Source organism: Cyanistes caeruleus, chromosome 29 (assembly GCF_971803275.1).
Source record: "Cyanistes caeruleus chromosome 29, bCyaCae1.hap1.1, whole genome shotgun sequence".
Lineage (NCBI taxonomy): Eukaryota > Metazoa > Chordata > Aves > Passeriformes > Paridae > Cyanistes > Cyanistes caeruleus.
Window position 1 is genome coordinate 4,212,895 of NC_141729.1, and position 20,788 is coordinate 4,233,682.

General features: G+C 53.3%; 1 protein-coding gene across 4 annotated transcripts; it reads left to right on the plus strand.

Moving 5' to 3' along the window:
* The first annotated feature begins 8 nt into the window (after positions 1-8).
* Positions 9-18,948, plus strand: CDS2 (CDP-diacylglycerol synthase 2). 4 transcript variants are annotated; one of them, XR_015279763.1, is made up of 14 exons: positions 9-120; positions 6,375-6,517; positions 7,508-7,604; positions 8,657-8,754; positions 9,471-9,610; positions 10,597-10,655; positions 11,212-11,294; positions 12,724-12,811; positions 13,107-13,175; positions 13,686-13,838; positions 14,059-14,178; positions 14,726-14,829; positions 15,747-17,621; positions 17,667-18,948. XR_015279763.1 is itself a non-coding variant. In XM_086865506.1 (13 exons), exons 1-13 carry the CDS (start codon positions 58-60, stop codon positions 15,874-15,876), a joined length of 1,347 nt encoding a protein of 448 aa, XP_086721632.1. In that variant the 5' UTR covers positions 9-57; the 3' UTR covers positions 15,877-18,948. The 4 variants fall into 4 exon arrangements, 2 of the variants coding, with proteins under 2 accessions (XP_086721632.1, XP_086721633.1); XR_015279764.1 differs by having other exon boundaries at positions 15,747-17,414; XM_086865506.1 differs by having other exon boundaries at positions 15,747-18,948.
* Positions 18,949-20,788: the final 1,840 nt, after the last annotated feature.

A 20,788-nucleotide genomic window follows, 5' to 3' on the forward strand; every position in this document is an offset into this window, starting at 1 on the left:
TCTGCCGGTACCGCGGCGCCCCCTGGCGGAGGCGGCGGCGGCGGCTCCGGCTCCGGGATGAGCGAGGCGCGGCTGCGGCCCGGGCGCGGCCCCGGTGGGGCGCGGGACCCCCAGGACAAGGTGCGGAGCGGCTCCGAGGGGCGTGAGGGGTCTTCGGGCACGGGGAGAACCGGGGAGCGCCGGGGGGCGCGGGGCCTGCGCGCCGCGGGGTCTCGCCGCCGCGCTGGGAGGCCGCTGTGAGGCCCCTGCGCTGCTCCGCGCGCGGGGAGTTTGCCCTCGCTCGGGGAATTTGCCCCCGCTCGGTTTATTGGGCCCTGGAGGAGCAGAGCCCAGCCCCGGGGCTGTTCCGGGGCCTGAGCCGCGTTTGTGGGATGGCTCCGGTGGGGTCGCGAACCTTCCCCGGGGCAGGGAGAGCTCGGCGCCCCTCAGGGAATGCGGGGGTTCCAATCCTGCCTCTGGGGAAGAGTTTCTCCGAAATCATCCCTAGGGAGGGTTCCAAACCTTCCCTCAGGGTTCCTCCTGAGCCATCCTGAGGGAAGGAGCTTCCAAAGCCCTCAGGTTCCTTCAGGGAAGGGTTTGGTGTCTCCTAAGCCATGGCCAGGGAATGCCCTCCCTGCCAGGGCTCTGGGCCAGTTCACTGAGGGTTGACATCGCCTTTCTCCAAAGGAAAAAGTTTCTTTTTTCCCTCAGAAGAGCCGTGGGAAGCAAAGCTGGCTCTGTTTTCCTCTATCCTCTCTTGTATTCCAGCCCCGAGCCCCGCTGGAATATTTGTCACCCCTTGTCATCTCTGCTCCTGCGCCTCCCCAAAGAGGAAGGCACCGAGAGGAATAAACAGCCAGGGAAAACTTTGTAAATAACATTTGCAGGGTCACAGGGAGCAAAAGCTGGAGGGAAGAGCTGTTCTTGCTGCGATGCTGTTTAATGCACTTACCTTGGGACTGCTCCATCAGCCCTCGGCAGCATCATATTGATGTTTTCTCCATTAGTGCACGAAGGGTGCAGTTCAGAGCAGCACAGAAACATCAGACAGGACTCTTTTGCAATTTAAATGCAATTTTAATGTGATTTTAATGCGATTTTAATGCAATTTTAATGCCAGTTAAACACCTGTAAGAGGCTGTGCGGGGAATGGGTCACCCTGGTGTGGGTCTGGACCCTGTGCCTCTCACACTGGAGCTCTGACACCGAGGGAAGGAGCTGTGAGATGGCTCCAGTTTTGTGGTGTTTGTGCAGAGGGTGAGACCTTGAGGTGCGTTCACCTCAGCTGGAATTCACTCTGCAGCAGAAAACCTTCAGGGGTTTTTTTATTCCAGAGCTGGAAGACTGGCAGGGCTGAAGTGGTGCACAACAAACTCCCTGGGCCAAGCTGGGATTCTCTTTAGCTCCTGGTGCTGTGCCCCTAAAGAAGGTCAGAGGGCAATCCTGTTATCTCCACGCTGGTGTTTTCACATACAGTGAACCTTCTGAAAGGAATCCTCTGATATTTCCTTCCAGCTACTGACCTGGAGTGTCCTTTCTAGAGAGAGGGAACGTTGATGTTGTGCTGCTTCTCGTAAAACAGCTCAGAATGAATTGCAGGAGGAAAAAAAAAGGAGTGAAATGTTCCCCAGCAGTGAGGAGCAGCTCCTCCAAGGTGCTGAATGAGATGTTTCGTAATAGAAGGCAGCGATGGGAGCAGAGAATTTCCCAAAATTGCCAATTGCAGCTGCAGGGAGGTTCCCTGGTAACAAATCCTCGGTGAAAGGCTGGCTGTCCTTCCATGCTCGGTGGCAGGGTTTGAATTCCTGCCCTGAGATGCAGCAGTTGTGTTTTTAATGCTGGAAAAGCTTGGGAGCAGCACAAGAACTCGTGTGTGGTGTTCCTGGGTCTCTGTGCAGCTGCTGCTTGGGGAGGGGACACTGCCATCCCTCCATTCCTGCTTTGTCACACTCGGAGCCTTGCCAAGGGGAATAATTCAGCATCTTTCATGTGACAGAAACCCTGGAGGCTTCTGGAAAGGGCTCTGTGTTGGCAGAAATGCTTTACAATGGGATGTAAACATCAAGATCCCGGGGTTTGGTGCTTGTTGCCACTTTTGTGTTTTGGCAAGGGAGAGTGGCAGGCTGCTTTTGGGCTGCCTCAGGGGATCTGTTAAACCAGAACGCTTTAAAACCGATTTTTGTTAAAACCCCTGTGCAGCACAAAGTCTCTGTCTGGAAGGGAACGAGGCAACGTGTGTTTGTTCTGCTCACTGAGCTCCCTCTGATCTCTGGGGTGAAAAACCAGGGAACCCTTTCCTGGGGTTATGGGGCTGAGCCCAAGGGATGCTGTTACCTGGGGGTGTCTGTTGATAGCCCAGAGTGGAAAATCATGGAATGGTTTGGGTTGGGAGACACCTTTAAACTGATCCAGGGACACCTCCCACCCTCCCAGCCCTGTCCAGACTGAGTTCCATGAATCCCATGTGAGTTCCATGAATCCCATGTGAGTTCCATGAATCCCATGTAAATTCCATGAATCCTGAGTGAGTTCCATGAATCCTGAGTGAGTTCCATGAATCCTGAGTGAGTTCCATGAATCCCATGTGATTTCCATGAATCCCATGTGAGTTCCATGAATCCCATGTGATTTCCATGAATCCCATGTGAGTTCCATGAATCCCATGTAAATTCCATGAATCCCATGTGAGTTCCATGAATCCTAAGTTCCATGAATCCTGAATTCCATGAATCCTGAGTTCCATGAATCCCATGTAAATTTCATGAATCCTGATTTCCATGAATCCCATGTAAATTCCATGAATCCTGAGTTCCATGAATCCCATGTAAATTTCATGAATTCTGTGTCACTTCCACAAATCCTGAGTGATTTCCATGAATCCTGAATTCTATGAATCCTGAGTGATTTCCATGAATCCTGAGTTCCATGAATCCCATGTAAATTCCATGAATCCTGAGTGAGTTCCATGAATCCCATGTAAATTCCATGAATCCCGAGTGAGTTCCATGAATCCTGAGTGAGTTCCATGAATCCTGAATTCCATGAATCTCGTGTGATTTCCATGAATCCCATGTAAATTCCACGAATCCTGAGTGATTTCCACGGATCCTGAATTCCCTGAATCCAGTCTGTGCAGGCTGAGCCTGGCTCCCAGCACCTCCCGTGGCTCAGCCAAACCAAGCTCTGTGACCAGGGCATGAATTTCCTCTGCTCTTTCAGCCCCTGTGCAAGCATTCCTGCTTTTTGTCACCTTGTTATCTGCTGGAGCTCTCCATTTTTAGGCATGTCCTGATTTCCCTGCGTGTTTTCAGCTGGAATACGGTTATTTTGGGATGGGGAAGGGAGTCCTGTATCAACAGAAATGAAACCTGAGCTGGTTTTTTTTTGTTTTTTGGGGGTTTTTTTCAGACAGCCAGGTGCCAGCTTGGTGGGGGGGGACACGAGAAATTTGTATTAATTTTAATTTGTGTTTAATTGTCCTGCAGGTCAGTCTCAGCATAATACCAGGGTAAAAAAACACTTGTAAAAAGACCCTGGTGCTGTTTTGGGACCTTCCTACAAACCAAACTTGGAAGTTTGATTTTTCCTTCTGGTTTCTCTTGTTTCACCCTCTAGAGCTGCAAACCCCTAGGAGGGAATATCCCCTAATTTGGGATTCTGGGGTGAATTTTGGCTGTGATGTCACCCTGAGGGGGTTTGGGGGCACAGCACAGAGGTTAAAGAGGGGAGAGGAAGAGTTTCCCTGGATGTAAATTAGGAATTAAAGCCCATTCTGGAAAACATTGAGGTTTTCGTTACTGAGGGCGCTGGGTTTGTATTAATTAAATTAATTGTACTTGCTTTGATCCTGCAGATGTGCTCAGGGCTGAGAACAGAGGTGCACTCGGTCCCTTTTGTTCCAGCTCTCAGCTCTGTTACCCAAAAAAGCAACTCTATTTCCCTTTGCAGCATTTATAACATTTTCTGTCACAGCTTTTTGTTAAAATCTGGCAGGAGGTCTGAATAAAACAGTGCCCAGCTCCAAGGAAAATACCGAAATAATGGCATTTCTCGAGCTAATTTAATCTTTGAATATTTAACTGTATATCTGGATTGGGCAGAGGATTTTTGGAAGGGAGAGAGCAGGCTGGTTTCTATGGCAACCGAGATCATGCCGTGGATATTTGTGTAAAAAACCATTACCACCTTCTTGTTTAAAGATAAAGCTCAGAAGAGCTCAGTTCTCAGTATGTGTCTTCTTCAGGGTGATAAAATATCACAAGCCTTGCTCAGAGCTGTTGGTTTGATGAGCAGAAAAGGTGAGCAGCTTTTCCCAGCTGTGCTTGAGCAGTCAGCAGAGACAGCCCTGGCAGAGATTTGGGGTTCTGCTCTTTCTCCTGGTCGTGGCTTGTGGAGAAATCAGGGAATTGGGATAAATTCCTGCTTTGGTTTTATTCCTTTTTCCTGTTATTCTGTAAGGAGATTTCAGTAGTGAGGTGATCAATGGAAGGAGGAGGCCTGGGCTCACCTGGGGGTTGGACAGAAATGCTTTTCCAGTGGAAAATCCCGGAGTGGTGGGACAGGAGGGGTGTCCAAGGCAGTGGCACAGCTGTGCCCAGGCTGGAGCAGCCCTTCAGCACCCACTGAGCTGCTGGAAATGAGGATTTCTGGGCTGCTGGGGGCAATCTGCACGAAAGGGATAAAAATAGTGCCAATTATCCAGTCCTGGCACAGTATCCTGGGAAATCTCAGCGGGCTCACGGGGATCTGAGGAGGGATGAGAGCTCATTCCTGATCCATGGGGAGCTGGGGAGGGATGAGAGCTCATTCCTGATCCATGGGGAGCTGAGGAGGGATGAGAGCTCATTCCTGATCCATGGGGAGCTGGGGAGGAATGAGAGCTCATTCCCAGTTTAGGGGGATCTGAGGAGGGATGAGAGCTCATTCCTGATCCATGGGGAGCTGAGGAGGGATGAGAGCTCATTCCCAGTTTAGGGGGATCTGAGGAGGGATGAGAGCTCATTCTCAGTGCTGCTCACTTGTTTCAGAAGTGAAGATGTTAAAATTCCCAGTCTCTTTTCCTGTTGCCATTTGCAGCTGCCTCCTGGGTTTGTGTTCCCAGCTAAACCTCTCCAAAATCTGAGCTCCAAGGGGATTTTCTGGCTCAGTTAAAGAGCACCTGAAACAAATCCGGGTTGCACTGCAGTGCCAGCTCCCCAAAGCTGTGAGAGGTGCTGGGTTGGAAGCAAACCCAAACTCTTCCTTTCGAGGGGATGGGTGGGAAGGACGAGCGTGGAGGGAGGTGCCCAGGAGGTGACACTGGGTGCTGCTGCTGTGTGGCTGGAGCTCTGCTCATCCCTGGCAATAATCTCTGACATCACCCAGGTATTTTTAGCTGTCCTTGTCTGATTTCAGATGGTGGCCCGCAGCCATTGACACGTTCCAGCTGGGGGAGTAATTACCTTTTCCTGCTTTAAATGAGGGACTGAGCTGCAGACAGCCCCAGCCGAGGGGTTTGGTTGTTCTGGAGCTGCCTGGACGCCCCAGGGGATGAGATCTCATTGTTTACAGAGCTCCCAGCATCTGTCAGCTCAGCTTTTCCTGCAGCAGCAGTTCGAAGAGAGCCCTGGGCTGAGGCCAAGGGCTCTGCCTTGCCTGGATGCTCCCCAGGGAGTGACCTTTTCCTTCCTTTTCCTTTTCCTGGCTGCCAGGAGCGGGATGAGGCTGAGACCAGGGGCAAAGTGTGGAGCTGTGACCTCTGTTCAGGGTCAGAGTGCCAAGTGCCTCTGGGAAGAGCCAGGACTGGCCTGGAATCCCCTCCCCAGCCCCGGGGCAGAGCCTCCAGAGCCTCTCCAGGCTTTATTCCTGCAGGACTTTGCTGGGGCTGAGTGCTGGGGCAGGGAAAGCACCTCGGGTTTCTCCTGTGGCCACAGGGGATGCTTGGGCCAGGGTGATAAGCCAGGCTCTTCCTCCTCAGCTGCCTGAGGATGGGCTGGGGGTTATTTTTGGTGTCCTCCAGCAGTCAGAAAGTCTGTCTGGAAGCCTTGAGGCCTTTCTTGCCAGCTAATTTGGCACTAATTTGGACGGTGTTACATTCCTCGAGACCTGCCTGGGGATTGGGACCTTGTAAAAATTCCTGCTAACAAGCCCTGGAGCACTTGCTGCTCTTGGAGATGCTGATTAATCAACCCTGAGCTAACTGTGCAGGGGAAACAGGTCCTCTTCTGTACCTGGGACCATCAGACCCCTCCTGGGTGCCACCTGAAACACCTGGGGATGTTTCTCGTGTGTTTACCCCTGTGTAACACCCAAACCATTTCCTTCTCCCCCCTGTCTGCTGCAGAAGCAGTGGTGGTAAGTGCTGGAGCCAGCCAGGCTCCTGCTGGAGCTCCCTGGCTCTCTCTGTCCTCCTGCAGGAGTCAGAGTCTGAGAACAAGCTGGATGGAGAGACAGCGTCAGACAGCGAGAGCAAATGCGACTTTGGGGGTTCATCCCCGGTGCCGACCTCGGACGACACCCCAGAGGTGCTGAACAGGGCCCTGTCCAACCTGTCCTCGAGGTAAAACCACCTGAGCATCCTCCTGTGCCCTCCCAGGGCCCTGTCCAACCTGTCCTCGAGGTAAAACCACCTGAGCATCCTCCTGTGCCCTCCCAGGGCCCTGTCCAACCTGTCCTCGAGGTAAAACTCCCTGAACAGGGCCCTCTCCAACCTGTCCTCGAGGTGACACTCCCTGTCCTCGAGGTGACACTCCCTGAGCATCCTCCTGTGCCCTCCCTGTGGTTCCCCATGGCATGGGGCTGCTGGAAGCTGAAGGAGCAGCTCCTCCCCAGTCTCTCCCCAGTCTCTCCCCAGTCTCTCCCCAGTCTCTCCCCAGTCTCTCCCCAGTCTCTCCCAGTCTCTCCCCAGCCCCTGAGGCCCTGGGAAGCAGCAGGGTCAGGGATTTGGGTGGGAAGGGAAGGGGCAGAGCCACGGAGCTCGTGGGTGGCTCTGACAGCAAAGGTTTGAGCTGTAGCTGAATCCTGCAGGAATTGAGGAGCTGTTCTGATAAGGACAGGATTTGGGAACAAAACAGGGATATTCTCCACAAAGTGCCTGGCAGGAAATTTGTGTTTATAGCACAGGAGGAGGTGTCTGTCCTGAGCGTGCTGCCAGGGTGGGAGAGGCTCCCAGCAGGAAAGCAGGGAGGGTACAACATGCCAGGGGCCATCTCTCCTCATGGAGAGCAGTGTGGAGAGGGGGAACGGTCCCCATTTGATTTGAATTTACCCTGCAGGGTGTCTGAGGGCTGGGAGAGCTGCAGCAGAAGCAGAGCAGAGGCTGCCCTGTCCCATCTCAGTGCCTGGGAGGTGCTCAGCTCTCTGCACTGGGCGAGGCTGAGGTGCAGCTGCTGCAGCTTTATCAGCACATCGAGGTCTCTGCAGCACCCAGGGGAAACTCGGGCTTGCCAGGGCTCAGTTTCCTTCTCGTGCCACACAGACAGCAGAAATTCTCTGTGGCTGCTTTGCTCTGTCCTGCCTTTCTCTGATGTTTTCCTTCTCTGTGGCTCAGATGGAAGAACTGGTGGGTGAGAGGCATCCTCACACTGGCAATGATCACCTTCTTCTTCATCATCATCTACCTGGGCCCCATGGTGTTGATGACCATAGTAAGTGCTCCAGGGAGGGGTCCTGACCTTCCCTGCAGCTGGGGGAGCTCAGGGCCTCGTGTCCTGGAGGTCCTGGATTCCTCTCTCCATGGGGGAAACCTGGGAGGAACCTGCTGCTCAGTGTTGGGCTGCAGCTGGAACTCACACGAGAGGTGGTTAGAGACCTCCTGCAGGGGAAAGGGAGGGGAAACACCATCCTGAGCTCCTCGTGAGGGGCTGGGAGGGGAAAATGCCATCCTGAGCTCCTCACATGGGAGGGGAAACACCATCCTGAGCTCCTCACATGGGGCTGAGAGGGGAAAATGCCATCCTGAGCTTCCCATCTGGGAGGGGAAACACCATCCTGAGCTCCTCATGAGGGGCTGGGAGGGGAAACACCATCCTGAGCTCCTCATGTGGGGCTGAGAGGGGAAAATGCCATCCTGAGCTTCCAACCTGGGAGGGGAAACACCATCCTGAGCTCCTCATGTGGGGCTGGGAGGGGAAAATGCCATCCTGAGCTCCTCACCTGGGAGGGGAAAATGCCATCCTGAGCTTCCAACCTGGGAGGGGAAACACCATCCTGAGCTCCTCATGTGGGGCTGAGAGGGGAAAATGCCATCCTGAGCTCCTCACCTGGGAGGGGAAAATGCCATCCTGAGCTCCTCATGTGGGGCTGGGAGGGGAAAATGCCATCCTGAGCTCCTCATGTGGGGCTGAGAGGGGAAAATGCCATCCTGAGCTCCTCATGTGGGGCTGGGAGGGGAAAATGCCATCCTGAGCTCCTCATGTGGGGCTGGGAGGGGAAAATGCCATCCTGAGCTCCTCACCTGGGAGGGGAAACACCATCCTGAGCTCCTCATGTGGGGCTGGGAGGGGAAACACCGTCCTGAGCTCCTCACCTGGGAGGGGAAACACCGTCCTGAGCTCCGCACATGGGGCTGGGAGGCTCCTGCAGGGCTGATGGCACCTGCTAAAAGCCCTTGAGCTCTGCATGTGCTTGGTTTTCATCCCCTGGAGGGGAGAGGTGTTTGAGCAGCAGGAATTGGTGCCTGGCTGTCCTCTCTGTGCAGGTGATGTGTGTCCAGATCAAATGCTTCCACGAGATCATCACCATCGGCTACAACGTGTACCACTCCTACGACCTGCCCTGGTTCAGGACGCTCAGCTGGTGAGTGGGGGGCTGCTCCCCCTCCCCTGGCTGCCCCTGGCCCTCCCCTGGCCACTCAGAGGGTGCAGCCACAGGCCCTGGGCTGACAGTGACCTGTGCTGGCTGCACTTGTAAAGGAAAATCACAGAATCCCGCAGAAGGGACGTGAAATCCCACCCCTGCCGTGGCAGGGACACCTTCCCCTGTCCCAGGCTGCTCCAAACCCTGTCCAGCCCATCCTTGGGCACTTCCAGGGGTCCAGGGGCAGCCCCAGCTCCTCTGGGAACTCCATCCCAACCCCTCAGGACCCTCCCAGGGAGGAATTCCTTCCCAATTTCCCATCTAACCCTGCCCTCCTGCAGCTTAAGGCCTTTCCCCTTGTCCTGTCACTACCTGGGGCTGTGGAGAGGGCAGGACTGGGGGCTTTTGGGGCACAGAAACCCTGAAAGTGGGCTCCAAAAAGGAGGGGATTGGTGAGTGTTTTTGGGAGGCACAGGGTGGAGGATTTTGGGAATCACAAGGGGTGGGATTTTGGGAAGCAGAGGCCAGTTGGTGACAGACTAAAGGCACTCTGTGTGCTGTGACCCATCCCAGCGTGGGGCTGGGAGCTGCAGCCACCCTTTGGAGACAATTCCAAACCAGGGGGAGGCAGAAGCAAAACCTGTTGGCATTGCCAAGCCCTCAGCCACTCCAGGAGCCTTTGAGGGCTCTGCTGACGAGGTTCCCACCCTCCCCAGGTACTTCCTGCTGTGTGTGAACTATTTCTTCTACGGCGAGACGGTGACAGATTATTTCTTCACCCTGGTGCAGAGGGAGGAGCCCCTGAGGATCCTCAGCAAATACCATCGCTTCATCTCCTTCGCCCTCTACCTGACAGGTGAGCTTCAGGAGGAGAAAGGGGAAAATTCCCTGCCTGGAGTGCTGGGTTTGTGCAGGATCCACAGCAAAGCATCTCTGCTTCCCAGGGAGCTGCTCCTTCATTCGTGGAGGGAAGGAATTCCCTTCCTGGAGTTCTGGGTTTGTGCAGGATCCACAGCAAAGCATCTCTGCTCCCCAAAGATCATCACTTTCATTCATGGAGGGAAGGAATTCCCTTCCTGGAGTGCTGTGTCCACACAGGATCCACAGCAAAGCATCTCTGCTCCCCAAAGATCATCACTTTCATTCATGGAGGGAAGGAATTCCCTTCCTGGAGTGCTGTGTCCATGCAGGATCCACAGCAAAAAATCTCTGCTCCCCAGAGAGCTCCTCCTTCATTCATGGAGGGAAGGAATTCCCTTCCTGGAGTTCTGGGTTTGTGCAGGATCCACAGCAAAGCATCTCTGCTCTGCAGGGAGCTCCTCCTTCATTCGTGGAGGGGAAAAATTCCTGCCTGTGTCCACACAGGATCCACAGCAAAGCATCTCTGCTCCCCAAAGATCATCACTTTCATTCATGGAGGGAAGGAATTCCCTTCCTGGAGTGCTGGGTTTGTGCAGGATCCACAGCAAAGCATCTCTGCTCTGCAGGGAGGCTGGAAGTTGGCAAATCTTTTTGTAGTAGCGGCTGGTAAATCTTTTCCACGAGGTTCTGGAAGATAAAATTCCATCATCTTCACGGGGCAGCCAGGTTGTTCCTCTGCCCAGGTTGTTCATTTTCTCAGGTTGTTCCTCTGCCCGGGTTGTTCCTCTGCTCAGGTTGTTCCTCTGCTCAGGTTGTTCATCTGCCCAAGTGCTTTTCCCACTGCACAGCACTCCTTTATTCCAGTAAAAAAAATAAAATGTTATTCCAGTAAAATCCCCAGCAGCTGTGCAGGGGCCCAAAAGCATTTCTGGCTGCTGGAGGTGCATTCCCAGCGCTGATTTTCCTCCTGTCTCTCCTCAGGTTTCTGCATGTTTGTCTTGAGCCTGGTGAAGAAACACTACCGCCTCCAGTTCTACATGGTGAGGTTAAAATTTGGGGCCCAAAGAGGATAAAATTTGGGGTCTGGTGAGGTTAAAATTTGGGGCCTGGGGAGGTTAAAATTCAGGCCCAAAGAGGATAAAATTCATGTTGTGGTGAGGTTAAATTTGGGGTTGGGGAAGGAGTCAGGTGCTCTGAGGAGCTCTGAAGAGCTCTGAGGTTCTCTGAGGAGCTCTGAGGAGCCCTGAGGAGCCCTGAGGATCTCTGAGGAGCACAGAGGAGCCCTGAGGAGCTCTGAGGTGCTCTGAGGAGCCCTGAGGAGCCCTGAGGAGCTCTGAGGAGCTCTGAGGTTCTCTGAGGAGCACAGAGGAGCTCTGAGGAGCTCTGAGGTTCTCTGAGGTTCTCTGAAGAGCTCTGAGGAGCACAGAGGAGCTCTGGAGAGCCCTGAGGAACACAGAGGAGCTCTGAGGAGCTCTGAGGTGCTCTGAGGAGCACAGAGGAGCTCTGAGGTTCTCTGATGAGCCCTGAGGAGCTCTGAGGACCTGAGCTGGGCAGTTCCTCTGGGCAGGCTGGACAAGGAGCTCTCCTCTCTCGCAGTTTGGCTGGACACACGTGACGCTGCTGATCGTCGTCACCCAGTCCCACCTCATCATCCACAACCTGTTTGAGGGAATGATCTGGTGAGTTTGCTCTGCTCCCTCAGCTGCTTTGACTTCTGCAGCCTGGAAAAGGCTGGAAAATCCCTTTGATGTGATGGTTTGGGATGGAAGGGGCTTCAGGGACCATCCAGGGCCGTGGGCAGGGACCCCTCCCACTGTCCCAGGTGACTCCAACCTGGCCTGGGGCACTTCCAGGGATCCAGGGGATCCTGGATCGGAGTGTGCCAGGGCTCACCACCACTGTAGCACGAATAAATTCCTAAAATCTAGCTTTTTCTTTTTTATTTTAATCTCAAAACTTGGTTTGGAGTTAAAACTGTTCCCTCACAAAAGCAAACAGCCAGAACAGCAAAAGATCAAAGGAGTCCTCAGGGATTTAGGAGTTTGTGCTACTTCACCACACGGAGAGATGGGGTAAAGGAGAGTTTTGTAAGGGTGCAGGGACCTTTCAGATGTGTTTGGTGCTTTCTGCTGACACCAATGGCTGGGAAGTGGTGAAAGCAGCACTGGAAGGCAGGAGGTGGCTCCTGTCACCCCCAGGGACCCCTCTGGTGCTGCTGCCGTGGTGAAAGCAGCACTGAAAGGCAGGAGGTGGCTCCTGTCACCCCCAGGGACCCCTCTGGTGCTGCTGCCAAAAGCAGCAGGATTGAATTCTGACCAGGAATGAATTCTGGCCCCTTTGGGGGTTGTGTGTTCCTCAGTGTGTCCCAGCAGCCCAGGGCGCTCTGGGATCCTCCTGCTTGAGGCTGAAATGCAGGAAATCCTCACCCAGGAGCTCAGGAGGGGGTGGTTAAGGGAAACCTGCTCCAAACTGGACATTCTGGGGACACAATCTGCCTTTGAGCCACTGCAGTGACCCCAGCTCCCCATGGTGGATCCCTGCACTGAGCTGGAGGGGGGATGTTGGGGTGGTGGAGGGGATGTTGGGGTGGTGGTGGAGGGGATGTTGGGGTGGTGGAGGGGGTGTTGGGCTGGTGGTGGGGGATGTTGGGGTGGTGGAGGGGATGTTGGGGTGGTGGTGGAGGGGATGTTGGGGTGGTGGTGGAGGGGGTGTTGGGGTGGTGGGGGGGATGTTGGGGTGGTGGTGGGGGTGTTGGGGTGGTGGAGGGGGTGTTGGGGTGGTGGAGGGGGTGTTGGGGTGGTGGTGGAGGGGGTGTTGGGGTGGTGGAGGGGATGTTGGGGTGGTGGAGGGGGTGTTGGGGTGGTGGTGGAGGGGGTGTTGGGGTGGTGGAGGGGGTGTTGGGGTGGTGGAGGGGATGTTGGGGTGGTGGTGGAGGGGATGTTGGGGTGGTGGTGGGGGGGTGTTGGGGTGGTGGTGGAGGGGGTGTTGGGGTGGTGGAAGGGATGTTGGGGTGGTGGAGGGGGTGTTGGGGTGGTGGAGGGGGTGTTGGGGTGGTGGCAGCTGAGCCTTGCAGTGATGTTGGCCTTGTCTGACCCCTGTCCCCTGCAGGTTCATTGTCCCCATCTCCTGTGTCATCTGCAACGACATCATGGCCTACATGTTCGGCTTCTTCTTCGGCCGCACGCCGCTCATCAAGGTTTGGCACATTTCTGGGGATAAAACGTCAGCTCTGGGTCTCCCCCAGGCCTCTCCCAGGTCTGAAGCAAACCTCAGATTAAACCTGCTGTGCATCCCAGTCTTTGAGGCTGTGGAATTAAATCATTGAAGGGTTGAGGTTGGACGATCGAGTCCGACCGTTTCAAACCGCGGTGCTGGGGCCGGCTTCTGACCCAGCTCCTCTCTGTGGGTCGGTGGCAGCGCTTGGTGTGGCCTCACAGGTGGGGAAAGGCTGCAGAGATTTATCAATAACTGTCCCCTTTGCTCTCTGGCAGCTCTCCCCAAAGAAGACCTGGGAGGGTTTCATCGGAGGATTTTTCTCCACCGTTCTGTTTGGATTGCTGGTGAGTGGAGCTTCCTCCACTGGAGTTTTCCCTTCGTAGAGCCCCAGTGTTCTGTTTAAAAAATGCAGCCAGGCCTCAGTCTCTGTCAGATCTGTCACCTTTCCGTGCTGCCCAGGGTGTGCAGCAGTGCCTGGCTCTGTGCAGGCACTGCTGATGGAGCCGAGTGCTGGAGGAAGTTTTTAATCCCTGTTAGACCCTGGGATGAGCTCACTGCAGTAATTAAGTAATTAACCATTGTCCCTCTGCTGCTGTTGGATGGTGCCATGCCTCGTTTCAGGAGAAATTCCACACTCCTGGAGTGTTTTGCTCTGCTCCTGTCACCCCCTCTGTGGCTCTGTTGTTGTCCCTCACCTCAGGGTGGAGCAGCCTCGCTCCTCCTCTGCCTTTAGCCAACTCCTGCTGCTCAGGGGAGTCATCTCCTTAATGAAGCTGTGCTTCCCTCATCTTGCATGTCCTTTCCCCTGGAGAAATCCCTGAGGGAAAAAACAATTCCTGTTTTCTTTCCTGGAGCTGTCCTACGTGATGTCCGGGTACCGCTGCTTCACCTGCCCCGTGGAGTTCAACAACGACACCAACAGCTTCACCGTGGACTGCGAGCCCTCGGAGCTGTTCCAGCTGCAGGAGTACAACATCCCCGTGCTGCTGCAGTCCCTGCTGGGCTGGGTACGACCCTCCCTGGTCCCTGGCTCGCTCTGAGCGGGGCAGCATCACTCAGCAGAGAGCAGGGCTGTGCCCCGAGAGGTGCATCCCGAAAAACGGGGCAGTGCAGCGGTGTTGATGGGGAGCCCAAGGGAATTAACCCCAAACCTGGTGGGATGTGAGCCCAGGGGGCAGAGAAGGAGGGGCAGGCACTGAAAACCCTCCCGTGCTGTTTCTCCTGCAGAAAACGGTGCGGATGTACCCCTTCCAAATCCACAGCATCGCCCTCTCCACCTTCGCCTCCCTCATCGGGCCCTTCGGGGGCTTCTTTGCCAGCGGCTTCAAAAGGGCCTTCAAAATCAAGGTGAGGATGGAGAAGGTCTTGGAGGCTTTGGGGAGGAAGCACAGAGTGGGTGCTGCCACCTGAGAGCTCCTCGGGAAGGGAGGTTTGTTCAGTCACAGATCAAATGCTGGAGCGTTTTGGGTTTTGTGACCGAAAGGGAAGAGACCTTAAGATTTTAAGGGTGATATTCTAAACCCTGCTGTGGTGCAGGTAGAGGAAGGAAGAGCCAGGCAGGAAATTTTGCAATCTGAGGTTTCCCTTGATGTCTTGCAGGCTGGTTTCACGTGTAAACAGCCTGTGCTCAGTTCAGATGCCTTGCAGGGCAAGGCAGGGGTGGCAGCAGATAAACATTTACCTTCCCTGACCTTTGAGGAGCAGAGCTGAGTTGAGCCTCGCTGCCCCAGCAGCTTCACAAAGGAGAAACTTCCAGAACCAGGGAGACATCAAACAAAACATTTATTTCCTTGGTCTGACTTTGCCTTCTGGGCAGAGCTGGGGCAGGGGGTGGGGGCACCAAAGGGAGCACAGATCCTGGGAAGGGCTCAGTGCCACCCCTCTGCTCTGACAGGACTTTGCCAACACCATCCCGGGCCACGGGGGGATCATGGATCGCTTCGACTGCCAGTACCTGATGGCCACCTTCGTCAACGTCTACATCGCCAGCTTCATCAGGTGTGTGAGCCCTGCTGGGCTGCCCTGGGCAGGGACAGCCTGGCACCACGGCCACCCTGCTCTCTGACTCCTCTGGCAGCTGGGAGCACCAGGCAGACACAGCTGGGGCTCCAGGAGGGGAGGGATCCTCAGCAGGCCTGGAACTGCAGCCCTCGCTGCCTGTCGTTCCCTTAGGAAGGGTGAAAGGAACGACACAGACTCTCAAGGGAGTCAGAACAGGAGAAAATCCTTAGTTTATTGCTTCAGCCTGGTTTTATAGACTGGTTCATGTTATGAATGCACATTTAATTAATTAATCTATTTATCACAGTTTGTGGAAAGTACAGAAAAGAAACTCTTGTTGGTTAGTAAACTGCTACATCACCATCGTTGGTCAGTGGTGAACAACACCCTCTGACTTTCTCTTGCAAAGACAACAGGAGACAGGAAAACAGCACCTGGCAGTTGTTTTCTCTAAGAATTGTTTTGATTCCTCCTTAAAACTTCCCAGGCTACTTTCTCAGGCTGGACTTTGAGGAAGCTCTGGGGCCTGCAGGCTCCCTGCAGCCTGCTCCAAAGCTGGCATCCACAGCTTCCCACGGGCTGTTAGTGCAGTGCTGCTGAACCCCTGCAGGAATCCTGGACAGGTTTCCAGAGCCACAAATGTGATTCTGCAGCACTGACAAACATTCTGCAGCCAGGAGGAAAGAGGCCTGTGGGTACACAGAGGACGTGCTGGGGGAGCACTGCTGAGGAGGTGCAGATGGAATTGGTTTGGGGTGTTTTGTGCTCACAGTCCAGCCTCCTGTGCCTTTGGGGTGCATTTCCCATCCCAAACGGAGCTGGGCTGCCAGGGGAGGGACTGGACAGCGCAGCAGTGAACCTCAGCCCGTGATTCCCATGGGATCCCCCCTTCTGACCGTGTTTTTGTGTTCCAGAGGCCCCAACCCCAGCAAACTGATCCAGCAGTTCCTGACCCTGAGGCCAGAGCAGCAGCTGCACATCTTCAACACGCTCAAGGCACACCTGGTGGACAGGGGGGTTCTGGGGAGCCTGGAGGAGGCGTAGAGCTGCCTGCAACAGGACTGGGAACAGGTTCTCCTCCAGGGAATCCCTGCCTTGCCTGATCTAAGACAATAACAAGGCCTCGTTTCACTGTAACTTTTCTTCCTTTCTTGGTAAATGTTTGCATTTGTGGTTTATTATTTTATTTTATTTTATTTTATTTTTTTTTTTAAATGATATATTTATAGAGCTTTGGTTCAAATGAGCAAAATCTTGGGTTTGTAGCTGAGGAGGTGAGGATTGGAAGGAGTGTTGGGTGGAGCAGGAGGGTGGGACTGTCCTGGTGGAGGGTGATGAGCCCTGGGGGAGTGTGGAGCTTTCCCTGGGGGTGGGTTTGGCAGGGGAGGGGGGCAGCTCTGGGGACCACCCTCCTCTCCAGGCACAGCTGGGAGTGCACTGGGAATTATCCCAGCAGTTCCTGCCTGTGGGAATCTCCCTGCACGAGGAAGAGGATTTTGTACTGACCCAGCCCTGGCTCTGCAGAGCCTCTCACGTTCCCTCCCTCCCCTTGAAAAACGAGATTTCTGTAACCAATTGAACCAGAAACAGGCTGGGGACGAGGAGCTGAGGAAGTGGCAGCTGTGTGTGGGAATGTGGGAGGTTCAGATTCCTCCAAAAACCGATGGAACTGAGTAAGTTTTATTAGAGAGCGTTGAAGTTTCACTCAGCAATTCCAACTTATTTAAAAGTTGGTTTGTTTTTTTCCCCCCACATTAAATAACCTTTACAAACCACACTTCATTTCTCCAAGGCTGGAAACCCCACCAATGTGGGATATTTGAAGCAGGGGAGCAGTTTCCAGCCAGTTTTGTTGCTGGGGGGTTTTGTTTTCTTTCAGGGATCATGTCTGTTCGTTACTTGATTTGTACAAGTCGTGCTGCTGAGTTTACCATGGTCTGTGTTGCATTTCAGTCTGGGTTCATTTCTCTGCAGGCTTCTGTCCTGCTTGGCTCACTGAATCTTGTCAGAAATAGTTTCAGCTTTAGAGCTGCAAGTTTTATTGAAGTATTTCCCTTTATTTTGTCATACTTTTTTTATTATTTAAAAATTACCCCCCTAAAGATTGTAAAATATTATTTTTTTTTTTTTGGTGATCAGATAGTGAAAATATCCCCATTTACACCTCATGCAATGCTCCCAAACACGAGGTGACTCTGATTTTCCTTCTTTCCATACTTTGTGCATGGGAGAGAGAAACTTTACCTTATTTTCTCCTGGGGAACGAGTGACAGGGAGAGCTGACACAGCACCGCTGTTTTTCCAAGCTGCCACAAACCCTCAGCCACAGCCTAAATGTGAGAGCTGCCTCGGCATCAACAGAAAACAAACCACCTGAAAACAGCCCAAATTCAGATTTTTTACCCCATATTCTGGTGGTTTGGGTTTGGTGTTCACACAGATTTTTTTTTTCCAGGTTGTGAGTTTAGGCAGGGTTTATTTTCTGTTTAGGCAGGGGTTTATTTTCTGTTTAGGCAGGGGTTTATTTTCTGTTTAGGCAGGGGTTTATTTTCTGGTTAGGCAGGGGTTTATTTTCTGGTTAGGCAGGGGTTTATTTTCTCTTTAAGCAGGGGTTTATTTTCTGTTTAGGCAGGGGTTTATTTTCTGTTTAGGCAGGGGTTTATTTTCATTTTAGGCAGGGGTTTATTTTCTGTTTAGGCAGGGGTTTATTTTCTGGTTAGGCAGGGGTTTATTTTCTGGTTAGGCAGGGGTTTATTTTCTGTTTAGGCAGGGGTTTATTTTCTCTTTAGGCAGGGGTTTATTTTCTGTTTAGGCAGGGTTTATTTTCTGGTTAGGCAGGGGTTTATTTTCTGTTAGAACAAATTTTGGTCCCTGCTACAGAAAGTGCAGAGAACTGCGGAGTTTCCACCTGGCATTGCCCAGGGGTGATATTTGGGCTGTGTTTAATGCCCAAATGTAATTTTTCCAGGCAGAGCGAGGCTCCTGTGGCAGTGCCAGGGTTTGGGGGCTGCACCAGCTGTTCTGGATTCTCCTGCCCACTGCCAAAATCCCTTCTTGTGGCTGCTGGGTCCCAGGCAGGAGCGGCAGCGTTGATAAAAATCACTCTGTTGGTAGTGAGCAGTTTCTTCAGTGGGTCTTTAGTCTGCTTTAAACCTTTTGTTCCTCTTCTGCTGTGGTCAGGCTGTGGTTTGGGGCAGGTCTGGGCCTCTCCCGAGGGTGTAAATGCTGGATTTGGGCACTGGAGGGCAAAGCTGTTCCACGGAGGAGCTGAGAGAGCAGCAGCAGCTCTGCCTGTGGGTGGCTTCCCTGGGCAGAAATGTCCTGGGCAGAAATGTCCTGGGCAGAAATGTCCTGGGCAGAAATGTCCTGATCAGAAATGCTCTGATCAGAAATGCTCTGATCAGAAATCTCCTGATCAGAAATTCCCTGATCAGAAATTCCCTAGTCAAAAATTCCCTGGTCAAAAATTCCCTGGTCAGAAATTCCCTGATCAGAAATGTCCTGGGCAGAAATGTCCTGGGCAGAAATTCCCTGATCAGAAATTCCCTGGTCAGAAATTAGAAATTCTCTGATCAGAAATTCCCTGGTCAGAAATTAGAAATTCCCTGATCAGACATTCCCTGGTCAGAAATTAGAAATTCCCTGGTCAGAAATTTGAAATTCCCTGGTCAGGAATTTGAAATTCCCTGGTCAGAAATTAGAAATTCCCTGGTCAGAAATTCCCTGGTCAGAAATTCCCTGGTCAGAAATTCCCTGGTCAGACATTCCCTGGTCAGAAATTCGAAATTCCCTGATCAGAAATTCGGAATTCCCTGGTCAGAAATTCGGAATTCCCTGGTCAGAAATTGGGAATTCCCTGGTCAGACATTCCCTGGTCAGCCCATGGGAGGTTTGGGGTGGCAGCTCTGTGCACTCCCTGTGCAATCCCTGATCTCCAGCCCTGCTCCCACCCCCGGCTTCTTTCTCTGTGCGTTGTTCTTTTGATTCCAGTTTTAGCTGCACAAGTAGAGTTGCCTTTCTTTGACCGAACGTTCGAATGTGAAATATTGTATATTTTAAAGTATTTACCCTATTTATATACTGTATGTTACTGTTAAATAAATATAAATTCCATTATCCACGGAGGACTTTGATTCAGCCTTGTGGGACGCTCTGTGTTTTCCAAACTCACATTCCCTCATTCCTTGCCCTGTTTCTCTCCTTCCTTAGGGATTTTCTGGGGAGCAGAGCTGGCTGAACAGGAGCAGCCCCATCCCCTGGGGGATTTGTGGCTCATCCTGACCAGTGAGGAGGGAAGTGAATCCCCTCATTTCACCTGGAGGATTTCACCTGATCAGAAATCCCCTGGTCAGAAATGTCCTGATCAGAAATTCCCTGGTCAGGAATTCCCTGATCAGAAATTCCCTAAGGGAAATTCCCTGATCAGAAATTCCCTGATCAGAAATTCCCTAATCAGAAATTCCCTGGTCAGACATTCCCTAAGGGAAATTCCCTGATCAGGAATTCCCTGATCAGAAATCCCCTGATCAGAAATCCCCTGATCAGGAATCCCCTGATCAGGAATCCCCTGATCAGGAATTCCCTGGTCAGAAATTCCCTAAGGGATTTTCTGGGGAGCAGAGCTGGCTGAACAGGAGCAGCCCCATCCCCTGTGGGATTTGTGGCTCATCCTGACCACTGAGGAGAGAAGTGAATCCCCTCATTTCACCTGGAGGATTTCCCTGGGAATGTTAAAAATCGTTCCCAGTTCGTTATTCCTTCACTTCAGCCCTTTCTCCTGACCTGCTGGGGGTCAGGGGGGAGCAGAATCCTCTGTTTATGCAGCAAAATGCTATTTTTAGCTCTGGTGTTATTCTGTCTGGTTTTTTTTTTGACTTATCAGCTCAGCCAAAGCAGCCCCTCAGCTCCTCTCGGGGTTTCCTGTCACTGCCTGGGCACTTGCAGACAAACTCAGCCCCCAGCAGCAGCGGGGCTCGATGGAAACCCCACGAGGAGACTCCAAACCCAGCCCCACCTTCCCAGGGAACTCCTCCAATATTCAACATTCAGCAAGAGGGCTGATCCTTTGGTGCTAAATCTGCCAGAAAAGGGACTCTGGAGTGCTCAGGGGAGCGTGTGTGACAGCCCAGCCCCTCAGCCAGGGCTTTCCCACCCTCCTGTGCCAATTTAATTCCAATTAAAGCTGGAAAAGGGCAGATTCCCAGTGGGAATGCTGCTGCTCGCTGTGCTCCAGCCCCAGGCAGAGAGCGAGCCTCAGGCCCAGCGAGATCCCGCTGGAAGAGGGATGTGAAAACAACTTTATGGGCTGAGATTGGCCTTTTCTGAGGTGCTGCTGAGGTATTGGATGGGATTTGGGGCAGGGATTGTTCCCTGGGAGGGTCAGAGGGGTCTGGCACAGGATCCCAGAGGAGCTGGGGCTGTCCCTGCATCCCTGTGAGTGCCCAAGGCCAGGCTGGATGGGTTTGGGACAGTGGGAAAGGGGTGGAACTGGATCATTCCTCAGATCCTTCCAACCCAAACCACTCTGGAATTCTGTGGTTCAGCTCAGGCTGCCCCGAGGGGTGGCCAAGGTGAAAATTCAATCTGGTGTTGTCCTTTCCCAAAGCTGGAAGGGGCAGGGGCAGCTCTGGGGTGCTGCCAGGGGCAGTTTTGGGGTGGCCAAGGTGAAAATTCAATCTGGTGTTGTCCTTTCCCAAAGCTGGGGGCAGCTGAGGCAGCTCTGGGGTGCTGCCAGGGGCAGTTTTGGGGTGGCCAAGGTGAAAATTCAATCTGGTGTTGTCCTTTCCCAAAGCTGGGGGCAGCTGGAAGGGGCAGGGGCAGCTCTGGGGTGCTGCCAGGGGCTGTTTTGGGGTGCCAGGGAGGGCTGAGCTCCGTGGTGTGACCGCAGCTCTGGCCTCCAGCACTTTCTGTTCTGGAGGAGGGGACAAGGGCCCTGTGACATCCTGCAGTGCCAGGC